Source organism: Ranitomeya imitator, chromosome 5 (genome assembly GCF_032444005.1).
Source record: "Ranitomeya imitator isolate aRanImi1 chromosome 5, aRanImi1.pri, whole genome shotgun sequence".
NCBI lineage: Eukaryota > Metazoa > Chordata > Amphibia > Anura > Dendrobatidae > Ranitomeya > Ranitomeya imitator.
Genome location: NC_091286.1, coordinates 160,919,991 through 160,940,472, shown reverse-complemented (window position 1 = coordinate 160,940,472; position 20,482 = coordinate 160,919,991). Strand labels below are relative to the sequence as shown.

At 43.0% G+C, this 20,482-nt stretch overlaps 1 protein-coding gene across 3 annotated transcripts in view; it reads right to left on the bottom strand.

Annotated features, from left to right (window-relative positions):
- SMOC2 (SPARC related modular calcium binding 2) overlaps positions 1-20,482 on the bottom strand; it is a 642,212-nt gene that overhangs the window by 281,369 nt on the left and 340,361 nt on the right. For all 3 annotated transcript variants that reach the window (XM_069769272.1, XM_069769273.1, XM_069769271.1), the window contains exon 8: positions 8,200-8,386. In XM_069769272.1, coding sequence (XP_069625373.1) covers positions 8,200-8,386 — 187 coding nt within the window. The remainder of the gene's footprint in view (positions 1-8,199; positions 8,387-20,482) is intronic.

The following is a 20,482-nucleotide window of genomic DNA, read 5'->3' as shown; positions in this document are numbered from 1 at the left end:
GCCGTGTCCGCCTGCCTGCTAGTGTCTGTTGTACCCATCTGCCTGCCTGTGTCCCAGCCGTGCCCGCCTGTCAGCCAGAGTGCCAGCCGTGCCCGCTCCGTTCCTTAGTGGGATCAGCAGCCACAGCCGGACATCACCCTGGAGTGGCACCTGGTAGCTTCCTATTGCACAAGTCTGACCTCACCATCAGAGGCTCCAGCGAACACCTAGGAAGCTACTTAGTTACGCCCCTTCCAGGGAAGTTTGGTCTGTGGTCCAGTGGGGCCACCCCCCCGTATGCCCGTGCCAACCAGTCTGGGCGCATGCGTGACACATGGTCTCTCATGTGGCTCCTTAGGAAAATTAATTGCCCACCCCTTTTCAAGGGAAATAGTTAGTCATTATCTGTAATACACAGATTAATGTACAGATGGAGCACTTCTGAAAAGGAAATCTGTAAGAACATTTTTACATATGGAAATTTAACGATCCTCTCCCAGCCCCATAGTTCAGGCCAAAGAGTAAAGTTTAAAATATGCTTAATATGTATTCTTTTTCATGTTATAAAAATGAAAATATGGTGAAAAAAGGTTTATATCACCCCCCAAGTTTCCTTTGATGACCAATGCGCTTATGATTTTCAATATCCATTTCTTTATGTCCAAAATGATAAAAAATAGAAGCAGATACTTATCAATCATGCAATGCCACCAGGGAGGCATCTGATTTGATCAAAATATATTGTATGCAGCTCAGTAGCGTAGCTACCGGGGGGCAGAGGGTGCGGGCACCCCGGGCTCGGTTCTCAGAGGGGGCCCACCCGGAGCTACGCTACTGTAACTCTTACCTTCTGATGCAGAGCAGGGAGAATCGATCTCCCTGCTCTGCCGCCAGCCACTATGGGGCCCCTGAGCAGGCGGGGGGCCTGGTGCCAGCAGTGGGCCTCCCGCCGTCATCGGAAGATCAGCTGTATCAGCATTTAGCCGATACAACTGATCGCAATGATGAGGGAAGGGATGCTGCGCTCCTTCCCCATCATCCCCCTGTCAGCGTCTGAGGCAAGGGGCACGATGCGTCGCTGCCCGGCGCTGAGACGAGCGGGAGCTCAGAGCAGCGCAGGAACCAGGAAGAAGAGAAGTATTTATTTTTTTAAGAGGTGCTGCCTTATACTACAGAATCTGCCTATGGGGGTCTGCCTAATACTACAGGGTCTGCCTATGGGGCGTCTGCCTAACACTACAGGGTCTGCTTATGAGGGGGGCTGCCTAATACTACAGGGTCTGCCTATGGGGCGTCTGCCTAACACTACAGGGTCTGCTTATGAGGGGGGCTGCCTAATACTACAGGGTCTGCCTATGGGGGGTCTGCCTAACACTACAGGGTCTGCCTATGGGGGTCTGCCTAATACTACAGGGTATGCCTATGGGGGAGGTCTGCCTAATACTACAGGGTCTGCCTATGGGAGGGGGTCTGCCTAATACTACAGGATCTGCCTATTTGGGGGTCTGCCTAATACTACAGGGTCTGCCTATGGGGGGTCTGCGTAATACTACAGGGTCTGCCTATGGGGGGTCTTCCTAATACTACAGGGTCTGCCTATGGGAGGGGGTCTGCCTAATACTACATGGTCTGCCTATGGGGGTCTGCCTAATTCTACAGGGTCTGCCTATGGGGGGTCTGCCTAATACTACCGGGTCTGCCTGTGGGGGTCTGCCTAATGCTACAGGGTCTGCCTATGTGGGGGTTTACCTAATACTACAGGGTCTGCCTATGGTGGGTCTGCCTTATATTACAGTGTCTGCCTATGGGGGGTCTGCCTTATACTGCAGGGTCTGCCTTTGGGGGGGTCTGCATTATACTACATGGTCTGCCTATGTGGGGGTCTGCCTTATAATACAGGATCTGCCTATAGGGGTGCTGCCTTATAGTACAGGGTCTGCCTATGGGGTTGTTGTCTTATACTACAGGGTCTGCCTATAAGGGTGCTGCCTTTATAGTACAGGGTCTGCCTATAGGGGTGCTGCCTTATACTACAGAATCTGCCTATGGGGTGCTGCCTAATACTACAGGGTCTGCCTATAGGGGGTCTGCCTAATACTACATGGTCTGCCTATGGGGGGTCTGCCTAATACTTCAGGGTCTGCTTATGAGGGGGGGCTGCCTAATACTACAGGGTCTGCCTATGGGGGGTCTGCCTAACACTACAGGGTCTGCCTATGGGGGGTCTGCCTAATACTACAGGGTATGCCTATGGGGGAGTGTTGTGAATTCTGTGGCAGAGCTCCCTCATGTGGTCACAAGTGGTACTTCGGCTGATTCTCTCTGTGAGCTTCCGTTGGTGGAGGAAAGTGGTACTGCGGCTTCTGAGTTTCCTTCCTCAGGTGATGTGGTGAAGTCGTTAGGTGCTGCTCTATTTAACTCCACCTAGTGCTTTGATCCTGGCCTCCAGTCAATGTTCTAGTATTGGACCTGTTTCCTCCTGGATCGTTCCTGTGGCCTGCTGCTCTTCATAGCTAAGTTCTGCTTTGCTATTTTGTTTGCTGTTTTTTCTGTCCAGCTTGTCTATTTGTTTTTTCCCGCTTGCTGGAAGCTCTGGGACGCAGAGGGTGTACCTCCGTGCCGTTAGTTCGGTACGGAGGGTCTTTTTGCCCCCTTTGCGTGGGTTTTTGTAGGGTTATGTGTTGACCGCAAAGTTACCTTTCCTATCCTCGCTCTGTTCAGAAAGTCGGGCCTCACTTTGCTAAATCTATTTCATCTCTACGTTTGTCTTTTCATCTTAACTCACAGTCATTATATGTGGGGGCTGCCTTTTCCTTTGGGGTATTTCTCTGAGGCAAGGTAGGCTTATTTTCTATCTTCAGGCTAGCTCGTTTCTCAGGCTGTGCCGAGTTGCATAGGGAGCTTTAGGCGCAATCCACGGCTGCCTCTAGTGTGGTTGGAGAGGATTAGGGATTGCGGTCAGCAGAGTTCCCACGTCTCAGAGCTCGTTCTATGTTTTGGGGTTATTGTCAGGTCACTGTATGTGCTCTGACCTCTATGTCCATTGTGGTACTGAATTATCTTATCATAACAGGGGAGGTCTGCCTCATACTACAGGGTCTGCCTATGGGAGGGGGTCTGCCTAATACTACAGGATCTGCCTATTTGGGGGTCTGCCTAATACTACAGGGTCTGCCTATGGGGGGTCTGCGTAATACTACAGGGTCTGCCAATGGGAGGGTCTGCCTAATACTACAGGGTCTGCCTATGGGGGGTCTTCCTAATACTACAGGGTCTGCCTCTGGGAGGGGGTCTGCCTAATACTACAGGGTCTGCCTATGGGGGTCTGCCTAATACTACAGGGTCTGCCTATGGGGGGTCTGCCTAATACTACCGGGTCTGCCTGTGGGGGTCTGCCTTATATTACAGTGTCTGCCTATGGGGGGTCTGCCTTATATTGCAGGGTCTGCCTTTGGGGGGTCTGCATTATACTACATGGTCTGCCTATGTGGGGGTCTGCCTTATAGTACAGGGTCTGCCTATAGGGGTGCTGCCTTATAGTACAGGGTCTGCCTATGGGGTTGTTGTCTTATACTACAGGGTCTGCCTATAGGGGTGCTGCCTTTATACTACAGAATCTGCCTATGGGGTGCTGCCTAATACTACAGGGTCTGCCTATAGGGGGTCTGCCTAATACTACAGGGTCTGCCTATGGGGGTCTGCCTAACACTACAGGGTCTGCCTATGGGGGGTCTGCCTAATACTACAGGGTATGCCTATGGGAGGGGGTCTGCCTAATACTACAGGGTCTGCCTATGGGGTGTCTGCCTTATCCTTATTCTGCAGGGTCTGCCTATGGGGGGTCTGCCTAATACTACAGGGTCTGCCTATGGGGGAGGTCTGCCTAATACTACAGGGTCTGCCTATGGGAGGGGGTCTGCCTAATACTACAGGATCTGCCTATTTGGGGGTCTGCCTAATACTACATGGTCTGCCTATGGGGGGTCTGCGTAATACTACAGGGTCTGCCAATGGGAGGGTCTGCCTAATACTACAGGGTCTGCCTATGGGGGGTCTTCCAAATACTACAGGTCTGCCTATGGGAGGGGGTCTGCCTAATACTACAGGGTCTGCCTATGGGGGTCTGCCTAATACTACAGGGTCTGCCTATGGGGGGTCTGCCTAATACTACCGGGTCTGCCTGTGGGGGTCTGCCTAATGCTACAGGGTCTGCCTATGTGGGGGTTTACCTAATACTACAGGGTCTGCCTATGGGGGGGTCTGCCTTATACTGCAGGGTCTGCCTTTGGGGGGGTCTGCATTATACTACATGGTCTGCCTATGTGGGGGTCTGCATTATAGTACAGGGTCTGCCTATAGGGGTGCTGCCTTATAGTACAGGGTCTGCCTATGCAGTTGTTGTCTTATACTACAGGGTCTGCCTATAGGGGTGCTGCCTTTATAGTACAGGGTCTGCCTATAGGGGTGCTGTTTTATACTTCAGGGTCTGCCTATGGGGTGCTGCCTTATACTACAGACTCTGCCTATTGGTGCTGCCTTGTGCTATAGAGTCTGCCTATGGGGGGTGCATTATAAAATATAGAGTAGGCCTATGGGGAGACCATTATTTATAATCTTTAAAGACTCCATAATAACAGGGTCTGTACCACAGGACTGGCGTATAGCAAATGTGGTGCAAATATTCAAAAAGGGGACAAAAACTGAACTCGGCAATTATAGGCCAGTAAGCTTAACCTCTACTGTGGGTAACATTCTGGAGGGCATTCTAAGGGATGCTATAGTGGAGTATCTGAAGAGGAATAACCTCATGACCCAGTATCAGCACGGGTTTACTAGGGACCGTTCATGTCAGACTAATCTGATCAGCTTCTATGAAGAGGTAAGTTCCGGACTGGACCAAGGGAACCCAGTGGACGTAGTGTATATGGACTTTTCAAAAGCTTTTGATATGGTGGCACACAAAAGGTTGATACATAAAATGAGAATAATGGGGATAGGGGAAAATATGTGTAAGTGGGTTAAGAGCTGGCTCAGGGATAGGAAACAAAGGGTAGTTATTAATGGAGCACACTCAGACTGGGTCGCGGTTAGCAGTGGGGTACCACAGGGGTCAGTGTTGGGCCCTCTTCTTTTTAACATATTTATTAATGACCTTGTAGAGGGCATTAAGAGCAGAATTTCAATAATTGCAGATGACACTAAACTCTGCAGGGTAATCAATACAGAGGAGGACAATTTTATATTACAGGATGATTTATGTAAACTAGAAGCTTGGGCTGATAAATGGCAAATGAGCTTTAATGGGGATAAATATAAGGTCATGCACTTGGGGAGAAGTAATAAGATGTACAACTATGCGCTTAATTCTAAAACTCTGGGCAAAACCGTCAATAAAAAAGACCTTGGTGTATGGGTGGATGACAAACTCATATTCAGTGGCCAGTAGTGTTGAGCGATACCGTCCGATACTTGAAAGTATCGGTATCGGATAGTATCGGCCGATACCCGAAAAGTATCGGATATCGCCGATACCGATACCCGATACCAATACAAGTCAATGGGACACAAAGTATCGGAAGGTATCCTGATGGTTCCCAGGGTCTGAAGGAGAGGAAACTCTCCTTCAGGCCCTGGGATCCATATTAATGTGTAAAATAAAGACTTAAAATAAAAAATATTGATATACTTACCTCTCCGGAGGCCCCTGGACATCACCACTGGTAACCGGCAGCCTTCTTTGCTTAAAATGAGCGCGTTTAGGGCCTTCCATGATGTCACGGCTTCTGATTGGTCGCGTGCCGCTCATGTGACCGCCACACGACCAATCACAAGCCGTGACGTCATTCTCAGGTCCTAAATTCCTAGAATGAGGAGTTTAGGGCCAGAGAATGACGTCGCGGCTTGTGATTGGTCGCGTGGCGGTCACATGAGCGGCACGCGACCAATCAGAAGCCATGACGTCATGGAAGGCCCTAAACGCGCTCATTTTAAGCAAAGAAGGCTGCCGGTTACCAGCGGTGATGTCCAGGGGCCTCCGGAGAGGTGAGTATATCAATATTTTTTATTTTAATTCTTTATTTTACACATTAATATGGATCCGATACCGATTCCCGATGCCACAAAAGTATCGGAACTTGGTATCGGAATTCCGATACTGCAAGTATCGGCCGATACCCGATACTTGCGGTATCGGAATGCTCAACACTAGTGGCCAGTGTCAGGCAGCTGCTACAAAGACAAATAAAATAATGGGATGCATTAAAAGAGGCATAGATGCACATGAGGAGAACATAATTTTACCTCTATACAAGTGAATAGTTCGACCACACTTAGAATACTGTGCACAGTTCTGGTCTCCAGTGAATGAGAAAGACATAGCTGAACTGGAGCGGGTGCAGAGAAGAGTGACCAAGCTTATTAGAGGACTGGGGGGTCTGCAATACCAAGATAGGTTATTACACCACTTGGGGCTATTTAGTTTGGAAAAACGAAGACTAAGGGGTGATCTTATTTTAATGTATAAATATATGAGGGGACAGTACAAAGACCTTTGTGATTATCTTTTTAATCATAGACCTGAGACAGGGACAAGGGGGCATCCTCTACGTCTGGAGGAAAGAAGGTTTAGGCATAATAACATATGTGGGTTCTTTACTGTAAGAGCAGTGAGACTATGGATCTCTCTGCCGTATGATGTTTTAATGAGTCATTCATTACTTAAATTTAAGAGGGGATTGAATGCCTTTCTTGAAAAGTATAATGTTGCAGGGTATATTAACTAGATTCCATGATAGGGCGTTGATCCAGGGAACTAGTCTAATTGCCGTATGTGGAGTTGGGAAGGAATTTTTTCCCCAAAGTGGAGCTTACCATTTGCCACATGGTTTTTGCCTCCTCTGGATTAACATGTTAGGGCATGTTAGGGCATGTTAGGTTAGGCTATGGGTTCAACTAGATGGACTTAGAGTCTTCCTTCAACCTTAATAACTATGTTACTATGTTATACTATATTGAACACTATCTGGTACATTATACTATATTGAGGACAATCTGGTGCATTATACTATATTGAGGACGATCTGGTGCTTTATACTATATGGAGGCTATCTAGAGGGTCATCATACAGTGTGGGGATTAGTATTGGGGTATCAGGTGCAGTAATAGGGTCGCATAGGGCAGCAGCGGCTCAGTATTGGGGTATCAGGGGCAGTAATAGGGTCACATATGGCAGCAGCGGCTCAGTATTGGGGTATCAGCAGGATGAGGAGTTTGTGCAGGTTGGGAATAGATGGTGATGGGGCTGGAATATGAGAAGTGAAACGTGTCTTTGTTGTATTTTCTACAGCCGAGTCGTTACTGGAAGAAGTTGTCATGTCGGTCTGGGCAAGATGGTAAAGACGGGAAAAGTGACGACTCCATCATAAAGAATGTCAGCGGTAAGACATTATCTGTAACTGTGCTGTGATCTGTTCTGCAGGGCTAGTATCTACCACTGACCATATGGCGGTAATATCCATGTTGGTCGTTATATAGAGATTATCATCAGTAATAGCGTGGTCATCTGCTGAGGTTCTCCTCCACCGAGTTGTAATCAAGGTTACCTGGTTAGGGGCCCACTCAGAAACTTTGCCCCCCCTGAGCCAAAACCCTAGCTACGCCTCTGATGCAGCTATCTATTATTTTCAATATCATGTACTTAATATAATGGTTTTATAGCTATTAAATATATTTTATGCAACTATAACAAAAGGTGTTTTGAATCACTGTACATAGTAGCAATATAGTAAATGTAAGGAAAAATGTAATAATACAAGGAAGAGTAGGCAGACTATGATACGTCTATGAGCAGTAAAACAAGCGTCTATCACATCTTTATACATTATTTCTAACTGTAACGTAAAACAATTTTCTACTCTATGGGTGTAAATCAGTAATTGCATGAAATTGTGAGATAGTACAAGAAAAAGTAAAATTGCCTGTATATAGCACCCTTACACTGTCAATAAAGGCGGATGGCTGCCCGTTTTTCCAATGTGTAGACACTGAATGTGATAAACCATAAGATGAAGATGGCTGCATTCACATAGTGTAGTTGATGCCTTGGCTGCTTATATTAGTCATATATTAGCAAATCTAAAGTTCAAGGTTTTATATTTAATTTAATCAGGAAATTTGTAGATTAGTGCTATTCAGATTTTAAGCAATTATAAATAATTTTACCTTGTGGATGTTCCTGGTATGGGTCGACCAGTGTCTACAAGGACACACCAGCAGTATCCTGTGGATGGGTGACATTGTACAGGCTTGTATAACCCTCCATTTGCACACTCAGGAATGACTACATTTTCATTCTTTGGTTGTCTGGCTTCCTCAAGGGCAGACTGGAGCTCCTGATCACACGATGATGCTGTGCAAAACAGTAATAGTAATGATTTTAGAAATATTACCTTATTAATACTAATGGCCTTACGTATAAATAACAGTCCAAAACAGTAGGCAGTTTCCATAGCAGTCAACTGGAAAATAATTTAATAAAAATACACAGAATACACTTGTAACTAACAATTAAAAAAAGAAAAATAATAGAAAAAAGGTTATCTTTTTTTATAATACTAAAACGGATTGTAAAGAATACTTTTGGCTATATCACAGTGTCATGTTTTAATGCTATAAGACAAGAAGGTGTTTAAGAGGACTTAAAATTACTGTAAACACCACTAAAAATGGGTTGAGGAGCTGTTCAAAGTGTTTTTTTCACAGTCTTTTGCCTTGACATTGGCATTTGAAATTTCGAGCACCCAATATATAAATTTCCTCTTCAATCAAGGCGGCATTAACAGAAAGGTGGGCATTTATTTTTTCCTCTCTTTGAAACTGCCCAATAATAAGAAGACAGCATCATAGAGGGGGAAAAGAAGCAAATCCCCGCGCAGAATGTCAAACACAGTCATTTTCATCAAATCTGGTGAGACTTGATATGTCTCACTTGATCACTTTGAGAACTTCTCATTCCAGTCATTACAAATCAAAGCTAGAAGAGGAGAGCTGCAGAGTAAGAGCACCTGGCACAATGAAAATCATGGTGGGAGCAGCATTTGTCAGAGCACCTGGCACAATGAAAATCATGGTGGGAGAAGCATTTGTCATATACAACACTCTGTAATAACTGCAGGTGTCAGAGTATACAATTAATCTCCTTACACCCTGACACCTGTAGTAGGTCCAGAGTGTTGTCAGTGACAAAAACTGATACTGCCTCACACTGATCTTCAGTGCATCAGATGCTCCAACACTGCAACTCTCATCTCTCCCAGTTCTGTAATGGCAAGGACAGAATGGAGTCAATAGTTCTCAGCATGATCAACTGAGATACACCAAGCCTCATCAGGTCATGCTGAAAATACCTGTGTTTGACTTAAAGTGTGGGCAATTACTTTTTTCCTCACTCTTTGACTATGCCTTCTTATGATTCTGATTCTGTAATGCCAATTATTATCTGTAAATGTCCCCTCTAAAATGTAAAGTGCTGCCAAATATGTTGGCGCTATAGGAATAAAATTACTATTATTACTCTTGGGCAAAGTCACAGAGGGGGCAAGTAAATGCCCGCAAAGAAGAATCTACCAGCATGTCTTTGCTATATAATCCAAGAGCATTATAATATTTGGAAAGTGAGCCTGAATCCAGAGATGTATCACTTACTGGGCTGCTTGGTGTAGTTTTGATAGAACTCCTATATTATCTGCTGTAGATGTAGCAGTGATCAGAATGCTAAGCTCACAAGATGAGCTCATGGTGAAAGCTCACCACATACTCAACAGGAAATGGCTGAGTGTTACAGCCAGGACCTGCCTGTAACAATTGTGTGTGGTGCTTGTTAACATGTTAAATGCTACTGTCAAACTCTGGGGGGTGCTCCACTCCATACCCCCATCAGCGTGCCCGTGACATGATTACTATGACCGCCAGGAGTTTGCTGAAGACCTCAGTGCTTGTTATTATGTAGCTCCCTTGAAACTTTGCCTGTGGCTGGACTTCAAAGGAGATCACAATTTTTTACTATATGCAGCATTATTGTGGCATTGCTGTATATAGCACAAGTGATCACATAATCACATGTTCAAGTCCCCTAAAGGGACCAACAAGCACAGTGAAAAGTAAAAAGTTTTCAAAATATGAAAAAATAAAAAAACATGAAAATTGAAATCACCTCCTTTTTCCCCTATTAGAAGTTCAATCTATCAAAATTTTTAAAAATAGGTAAACCGATTGCTAAACACTATAAACGAAAAAATTGAAGAACGCCAAAATTACATTTTTTTCAGTCGCTGCAATACCACAAAAAGTTATATAACAATAGATCAAAATGTCATATCTATTACTGAATAGTACCAAAGAAACTTTGATCATCACACAGCTCCATAAACCGAAAAAAAAAGTTATGAGTCTCAGAAAATGGCAACACAACCCCAAACATTTTTCTTTTCAAACTTCTAATTTTTCTTTTCACCATAAAAATAATTTTAAAAAAATGCACATTTGTAATCGTCTTAATCATACTGATGAGAAGAATCATATTGTGAGGTAATTTTATCACATAATATCTAATATATAAAGCTGAATGTGTGTGTTTATGAGTGTATGTATGTATGTCTGGGATTGGCATCTGCACCGTCGCAGCTACAGCCACAAAATTTTGCAAAGTCACACGTCTGGACCCCGAGAGCGTCATAGGCTATGTTGTGAGGCAAAATTTTAACCCCGCGCATTCCAATTCACCAAACAATTTTGCCCCTATCTACATAATGGGGAAAAAGTGAAAGGAAAAGTGTTGGAGGCGTCGCAGCTACAGCCACAAAATTTTGCACAGTCACATGTCTGGAGCCTGAGAGCATCATAGGCTATGTTGTGAGGTAAAATTTTAACCCCGCGCTTTCCAATTCACCAAACAATTTTGCCCCTATCTACATAATGGGGAAAAAGTGAAAGGAAAAGTGTTGGAGGCAAATTGACAGCTGCCAGATGTGAACAAGGGGGACTTAAAGAGTGAGAGTGATGGCGCCAAAGAGTATATATCGTACAGATGCTAAGGTGGGGCCCCAACATGGGATACTCACCACACACGGGGATATGAACACACACACAAAAGGCGCCACAAACTACCACGTGCTTGAACACATACACCAACCTCGCCACATAAAAGTCGAAACACAAAAGTCGCCGCTGAAAACTCGCCATGTGCAAAACTCGCCACATGCAAAACTAGGCTCACGCAAAACTCGCCACACGTGCAAAACTTGCACACGCGGAAAAATTGCCACATGCACAAAAGTTGCAAAACATGCAAGAGTTGCCTCACACAAAACTTGCACATACTCAAAACGCACCACACATAAAACTCGCCACGCACAAAACTCGCTAGGCGCAAAACTTGCTGCACACAACTTGCTACACTAATCTATCACATGCAACTCGACACATAAAAAGTTGCTACACGCATGTCGCCACACAAAACTCATCTCACAAAAGTCTCTACATGCATGTCGCCACATGCAACTCAACACACACAACTTGACACATGAAACTTGCCCTAAAACACACACAAGTCTGGTATTATCCTTCAAAAATAAAAATCTGATTAATAAGCAGACAAACTACAAGAGCAACAAATGTACCATATAGGAAATACGGCAGCTGTCAGTCACATGACCTGTCTATTATGTGTATGTGTGAGCTAATATATACTGCCAGGGGGGAGGGCTTCCTGTTGGCTGGGGATTTATCAGGCTGCCAATTTAGCTTACAAATACTGAGGTAAAAATACTGACCAAATAACGTGTGAACGCGGTCTAATACAGGAGGAGATGACACACAGATATATACTATATACAGGAGGAGATGACACACAGGTATATACTATATACAGGAGAGATGACACACAGGTATATTCTATATACAGGAGGAGATGACACACAGGTATATACTATATACAGGAGGAGATGACACAGGTATATACTATATACAGGAGCAGATGACAAACAGGTATATACTATATACAGGAGGAGATGACTTACAGGTATATACTATATACAGGAGGAGATGACACGTATATACTATATACAGGAGGAGATGACACACAGGTATATAAAATATACAGGAGGAGATGACACACAGGTATATACTATATACAGGAGGAGATGACTTACATGTACATACATACTATATACAGGAGGCGATGACACACGTATATACTATATACAGGAGGAGATGACATACAGGTACATACTATATACAGGAGGAGATGACACACGTATATACTATATACAGGAAGAGATGACATACAGGTATATATTATATAAAAGAGGAGATGACACATAGGTATATAGAGGAGGAGATGACATACAGCAGGTATATACTATATACAGGGGAGATGACATGCAGGTATATACTATATACAGGAGATGACATACAGGTATATAGTATATACAGAAGAGATGACATACAGGTATATAATATATACAGGAGGAGATGACACATGGGTATATACAATATACAGGAGGAGATGACATACAGCAGGTATATACTATTTACAGGGGAGATGACATACAGGTATATACTATATACAAGAGAAGACATACAGGTGTATACTATATATAAGGGAGATGACAAACATGTCTATACTGAGGTGAAAATGAGGGGTGTGAGGTGAAAATGAAAAGGTGTGAGTGCAAAATGAGAGGAGTGACTGAAAATAGTGGAGTGATTGGAAAATGACATATGTGAGGTTGAAATGACAAGTGTTAGGGGGGAATGAGAGGAGTGAGGGGGAAAATAAGAGGAGTGAGGGGGAAAATGAGAGGTGTAAGGGAGAAAATGAGAGGTGTAAGGGAGAAAATGAGAGGCACGATGGGAAAATAAGAGACATGAGGTGCTATGACTAACCACAGATATTTACTATGCCCAGGCAACGCCGGGCTCCTCAGCTAGTACAATATAAAAACAATTCCTTAAAAACAATGTCAAAATTGCAATTTGCTTCACAATTTCTCGGCATTTGGAATTTGCTTTCCCATTGTCCAGTGCATTACAGTGGGGAAAATAAATATTTAATACATTGTCAATTTTGCTAGTTTTCTCATCTTCAAAGAATGGAGAGGTACGTAAATTTTATCATAGATACACTTCAACTGTGAGAGACAGAAACTAAAAATAAAAAAACAGAAAATTACATTGTGTAATTTTAAATAATTAAATTGCATTTTATTGCATGAAATAAGTATTTGATCACCTGCCAACCAACAAAAATTCTAGCTTTTAAAGTCCTGTTAGTTTAAGAAGCCTTCCTACTCTGGAATCATTAACTTTATTAATTGCACCTGTTTGATTGTGTGCACAGGTGTCTTTTATACAGGTAACAAGTTCAATCACACTCCAATCTCTTCACCATGGCCAAGACCAATGCGCTGTCTATAGGATAATAGGCAAGCAGCTTGGCGAGAAGGCAACATCTTCCTCAGTCTGTGGATCTTTGCAAGATCACGCTTTGTGGGGCAAGAATGATTTTGAGAAAGGTCAGGAATCAGCTCAAAACTACATGGGAGGAACTGGTCAATGACATGAAAAGAGTTGGGCTAAAAGTCTCAAAGATTACCGTAAGTAACACACAATGCCATTATGGATTAAAGTCTGGCAGGGTGTGCAAGGTCCCCATGCTCATGACAGAATATGTCCAGGCCCTTCTGACGTTTGCCAATGATCATCAGGATGATCCAGAGGAGGCATTGGAGAAGGTCATGAGGTCAGATGAGACCAAAATAGACAATTTTGGTTTCTACTCCACTCGCCGGGTTTGGAGGAAGAAGAAAGATGAGTACATCCCCAAGAACACCATCCCAACAGTGAAGCATGATGTGGGAATCATCATACTTTGAGGTGTTTTTCTGCAAAGGTGACAGGATGACGGCACCGTATTGAAGGAAGAATGGATGTATCGTGAGATTTTTGATAATAACCTCCTTCCCTCAGTAAGAGCATTAAAGATGGGTTGCAGCTGGGTCTTCCAGCATGACAATGGCTCAAAACACACCTAAGGAGTGGCTCCGTAAGAAGCATTTAAAGGTCCTGTAGTGGCCTAGCCAATCTCCAGACCCGAACCCAATAGAAAATCTTTGGAGGGAGCGGAAACTTAACGTTGCCCAGTGACAGCCCAGAAACCTGAAAGATCTGGAGAAGATCTGTATGGAGGAGTGAGCTAAAATCCTGCTGAAGTGTGTGCAAACTTGGTCAAGAACTACAGGAAATGTCTGACCTCTGTAATTGTAAACAAAGGTTTCTGTACCAAATATTAAGTTGTGTTTTCCTATTGTATCAAATACTTATTTCATGCAATAAAATGCAAATTATTTATGGAAAAATCATACAATGAGATTTTCTGGATTTTTTTAAGATTCTGTGTCTCACAGTTGAAGTGTACCTATGATACAAAATTGAAGACCTCTCCATTCCTTGTAGGTGGGAAAACTTGAAAAATTGGCAGTGTAACAAATACTTATTTTCTCCACTCTTCCACAAAAAAAACACGCCCTCATGGGTCTATATGGACAGGAAAATAAAAAAGTTATGGCTCTGGGAAGAAAGTGAAGAAAAAGCAAAAACACAAAAATGGAAATTGGCCGCATCATGAATGTGAAGGGTTTAAAACTATGAAATGGGACCCAATGTTATGGCCTCATTTCAATGGATGGATCATCATTACATTCAAATGTTTCTCAACATTTTGGTATTAAATGTTCTGAAATCTATTTTAGAGAGGATTTCGCCATCTCTATAAACACAAGGGTATTTATTTTAGACAGCCTCAGATTCATTTTAACCAACAATTTCTTCATGTTTGAGGGCCGGACATTCCAGATATCTAGAGTAGCGATGAGCGCGACAGTATGTTAGGTGTTGAGTTCCCGCCTCTGCACAGGGGGAATCTTGAACCATCTCTGCTGCGGTCTCCCATTCTTCTCCAGCCGCAGTGGAGTCTGCTCAGCGGAGACGTCATTCCCAGCATCTTGCTCAGTCTCACTCTGTGCATAGGATTACTGCTCCTTTGCCTGCTTCTGCCATTGAAGCCAGTGCTGGGCAGCGGCGAGCAGATGCTTTTGGGGTCTAAGTCCTGCTTTTTCCCTTCTGAGCATGCCCAGGGTGAGATCTCCCATTGGAGATCGAGGGTCACATGCTCAGATGCTGCAGCGGTTCCCATTGGTCCTTTATTGGAAGGTCCTGAACGTGCTGCAGCTATATAAGCTGTGCATGACCGCACGGCCATGCGCTAGTGTACATTTGTAAACGTGTGTGTGTTGTGAGTGAAAGTCGTTAATTAAAATCCCCTCCCTATTGGATGACTGTTCGCGGAAAGTGGGTGATTGCTATCTAGCGCCCGACTTAGCTACCAGCACGTTACACACCTTACAGCGTCTAATTGCTGTGACCGCCAGTGTGGCGCCGTGCGCTTTCACAGCGCTTTCCTGACCCAAGCCTGGGTGGTTAGTGGCGTTCGCCAGTGCGGCACCGCATGCACTCTCGTGCATCTGTTATTATTACTTTGTTTACGCTGACACCCCCTTAGCGGTCGAGCGCAAGTAGTCTAGTCGGACTCGGATCCCAAGTCTTGGGACTGAGCTTGGTGACTCCTTGTTTGCGCTCTTGTGTGCGGTACCGCGGCCCTGTGACTTAACAGGGTTCGCTTCCTTCACACAGGGTGAAGTTAACCCGTGTGTGCATTCACATTGTACCGCCATATAGTCCGTCATTACTTGGCAGCAGGTTCCATGTCTGCACGGTGGGCGAACGCACCTTAATCTATCTTATTATTTGGTGCGTTCCGCTAGCCCTAACATAGTAGCTCTATCACTCGTCATTTTATGGGTACATTTGAAAATACCTTTATATTGGCAATTTGTGTATATAACAGTAATATTGTATGTTATAGCCATTTACAGGTGCTTCTCGCAAAATTAGAATATCATCAAAAAGTTAATTTACTTCAGTTCTTCAATACAAAAAGTGAAACTCATATGTTATATAGAGTCATTACAAACATATTGATCTATTTCAAGTGTTTATTTTCTGTTAATGTTGATGATTATGGCTTACAGCCAATGAAAACCAAAAAGTCATAATCTCAGTAAATTAGAATAACTTACTAAAAATAGCTGTAAAGGGTTCCTAAGCATATAAAAAGGTCCATTTGTCTGTTTCACTAGGCTCCACAATCATGGGGAAGACTGCTGAATTTATAGCTGTCCAGAAGGCAGTCATTGACACACTCCACAAGGAGGGTAAGCCACAAAAGGTCATTGCTAAAGAAGCTGGCTGTTTACAGAGTGTAGTATCCAAACATATTAATGGAAAGTTGAGTAAGGAAAAAGTGTAGTAGAAAAAGGTGCACAAGCAATCCGGATAACTGCAACCTTGAAAGGATTGTTAAGAAAAGGCCATTCAAAAATTTAGGGTATTCACAAGGAGTGGACTCCTGCTGGACTCATTGCTTCAAGAGCCACCACACACAGATGTATCCAGGACATGGCTGGCATATACGCCCGAAAAAGATGCACATCAGAGCACTCGCTGACTCTGACGGCACCATTATAATATATGGCCCAGTCTGTGCATGTGCTTCTATCATGTTTTGCATGGGGTTTGAAAACCCATGAAGGCACCACTGAACATGAAGAAGAATGCAATGTGAAAGCACCCTTATAGTCTTTCGCAGAGTTTGTCTAAATCATTTCTCATATTTATCTTGTTATTCCTATTTTGAGTATGGTGACAAAAAATATACATTTTTATCTTATGTATCAACTCCCAAAAATATACACTTTTAGGGACAAGCGTCCCTTGTCACTACCTATATAACATTATTATTGGAAAACCATTATATAGATATACATTTTCCCTTCAGGTACACATTAATTTAAGCACCATTTCTTTATATACACTGCTCAAAAAATAAAGGGAACATTTAAACAACACAATTTTCTGTGAAATCAACCGGTCCAGTTATGAAGCAACACTGATTGTGAATCAATTTCTCCTGCTGTTGTGCAAATGGAACAGACAACATGTAGAAATGAGCAAGACAACTCCTATGTCAGGACTCAAACCCAGCAGCTTTTGTGCACCAGGTGGCAGCTCTTCCCTCTGAGCTATTCAACTTGCTGGACAGTTCCTTGCTAAACCAAATACTAGCACATGTATGGTTCCTGATTGTCTCCACCCCGAGTTCCTGAGTATCTCAACTCTGTGATCTCCTGATTGAACACTCTACTTAAACCTGGCACTACACTTCCTTCCCTTCGATGTACCAACCTCTGGTTATTTCCTGACTATGCTGCTCCATGTATTGACCTCTGGCTATTTCCTGATGATGCCGGTACTGCCCCTAGTGGTTGGAATATCACTACTCCAACTCAGGTCAGTCCATTACACTCTATTAAGGAGTGGTTCTGCTGTTTTGGTCACTTTTTTTCATTGCTCTCACCCCTAGAAGTACAGTTGCAACCCACATACTAGATGATATGTATAAAAAATTCATTGATAGGGGTTACCCCAGTAAAAGTGTAATGGAGTATAAGAATAAGGTAAAGGATTTGACACGACTTGAGGTTAGGGCAAAGAAAGTTAGGAATGATGACAAACGTATCCCCTTTGTTTCTACATTCAGTACAGCTAGCAACCAAGTCAATAAAATTTTGAAGAGACATTGGCATCTGTTAAGCAGAGGTTTTCCCAATACAGCTGAATTTAAGCAGCCCCCCATTTTTTCCTACAAACCAGGACGTAATTTGAAAGACAGACTGGTTCATTCTGATATAGGTCCAGAAAAAATTTCCATACAGAGAACTCTTGGTCCTCCAAGAATGGGGAATTTTCCCTGCCTTGGATGTGCCTGCTGTGGAAACATGTTGAAGGGTGACTCTTTTCATCACCCACATACTGGAAAAAAAAATTGTAATTAGAGAAAGGTATACCTGTACCTCTAGTTTTGTTATTTACGTGATAGTCTGTCCTTGCGGATTGACATATGTGGGTGAGACGACAATGGAAATGAAGGCGCGTATTGGGAAGCATAAAAGTACGATTAGGACAAAGTTGTTAGAGTTACCCATCCCTAAACACTTTTGTGAGAACAAGCGTGCTGTTAGTCAATTAAGATTCAGAGTTATTGATAGTGTACCACCGCTTAGGAGGGGGGGTGATCGAGTTAAGTTATTGAAGCAGAAGGAATTGAAATGGATCTCCAGATTGGGTTCGCTACAACCTGGGGAACTCAACATTGAATATAATCTGCAAATACAGTATGTGTTATATGATAATTCCTGGGTTTTTCCTGTGGTCTTTCTCGAGTATAAGTATGTTTTTAATTGGTTTTAATGTTTGTGCTTTTCCTTTTCAGGTTTTGTATACATAAGATGATCAAGGTACAAGCGGATTGTGTATCCTGGATGTGGTTGAGTGACTTGTCCTTTTTGATTGATCTTTTTGACCCACCTCCTTTTTTTTCCCCTTCTTTCCCCTCTTTTTGATTATACCTAATGTGTACATGCTCACTTCATATTTATTAATGACATAGTCATAATATGATAAGTTGCAAGGCTGTATAAAATTGTCTTGTTAACATTTCCCTACATTGAGCCATTTTTTTTTGTCAGAACATGTGCACAGTTTGACACGGCTGCTGGGCAGCACATCTCTTGGCTCCGAGGGTTGTTTGTAAACATAACATGTGACAGCTAGAGTGAGTGGCACTTTTGAGACATGTGATACCGTGAGCATGTTGTGTGATTGGAGTTTATATACACAGCGTTCATTGGGGTAGATTAGACATGTGGGGCATTAAGGTGAGACACTAAATTTCATTGGTTGGGAAATGGTATGGTAAATAGGACAGTCACTGAGATTGGTAGACGGTTTCCGTGGACACGGATGCGTGACTAGGAGCCGTCTTTCTTATAAGAAATTTGAGAATTTTTTAATGAATTATGTGGTGTTGTTATAATGTATGATATGTATATGATATGATCTTTGTATAAATATGTCTATGAGGTGTTTTGTACTATATTTAATGTATGGACGGGCTTTGTGTGGGGATTGGCTGCTGGTGTTCCACTTCCTATATAAGTCCACCATTATTGATGTTCTGTATGCTTGAAAAAGACCTATATGGTCGAAATGTCGCATTTTATCTGGCATAATAATGGATTTTCTTTGTGAATATTTCACCCGGATTGGATGCTGTCCTTCATTGCTGTTTGGGTATGTTACTAGGTATCGGGATGAGATCCTCAGACTCATTGTGAGACCATATGCAGGTTCACTGAGCCCTAGGTTCCTTCTGATGCATGACAATGCTAGGCCTCATGTGGCTGAAGTGTGTCAGCAGTTCCTGCAAGATGAAGGCATTGATGCTATGGTCTAGCCTTCCCCATCCCCAGACCTGAATCCAATCGAACACATCTGGGACATCATGTCTCATTCCATCCAATGCCACGTTGCACCATAGACTGTCCAGGAGTTGACTGAGGCTTTAATCCAAGTTTGGGAGGAGATCCCTCAGGACAACATCCGCCGCCTCATCAGGACTATGCCCAGTTTTTTGTAGGGAGGTCATACAGGCACATGGAGGCCACACACACTACCGAGTATAATATCCTTGTCTTGAGGCATTGCCACTGAAGTTGGATCAGCCTGTAATTTGATTTTCCAACTTTGATTTTGAGTATCATTCCAAATCCAGACCTCTCTGGGATATAAATTTTGATTTACATTGATCATTGTTATGCTTTTTTCCCATATATTCCACTATGTAATGAATAAAGATTTGCAACTGGAATATTTAATTCTGTGATATCTAGGATGGGGTATTTTAGTGTTCTCTTTGTTTTTTTAGAAGTATATTCATACACAAATGTTTATCCTTTTATCTATTTAAATATTTACTCTTGTCTGTATGTCTCATTCATATATTTATTATTTATGGTTTTTTTTCCTGTTTTTCATTTACTTTATCATGTAACTGCTAATTTATTCCTATTTGGTTCCCTGGGAACCATCAGCCAGTATGTTGCTTTGCTGACCCTTAACCTAAAGAGGTGTTTTTCTTTTTCAGAATGCTATTTAAGCCATTCTGCAACCACTTTCACATTACTGGTGTTACTTACCTAATGAAGATGGTTTGTATTGCCCCTCAATAAAGTTATAGTTGAACTTGAAGATAGTGTTTATGGGTTGCGCAACGACCAAGTACTCTCATTATCCAGTACTACCAACTCATTTTCCTAGTCTGTTCCCAGATCCCAAACATTCTAGGCAAGGAGAGGTCTGGCTGTTGCCTTATTCCTTGCATGCCATTTTGGATGTTATGATCCCAGAATAAGTACACCAGGTGAGAGTTTTTCACTGTATCTCCTAATTTTATTCAATAGCGATGCCATGTGAAGTGCGTTCTCTCTTT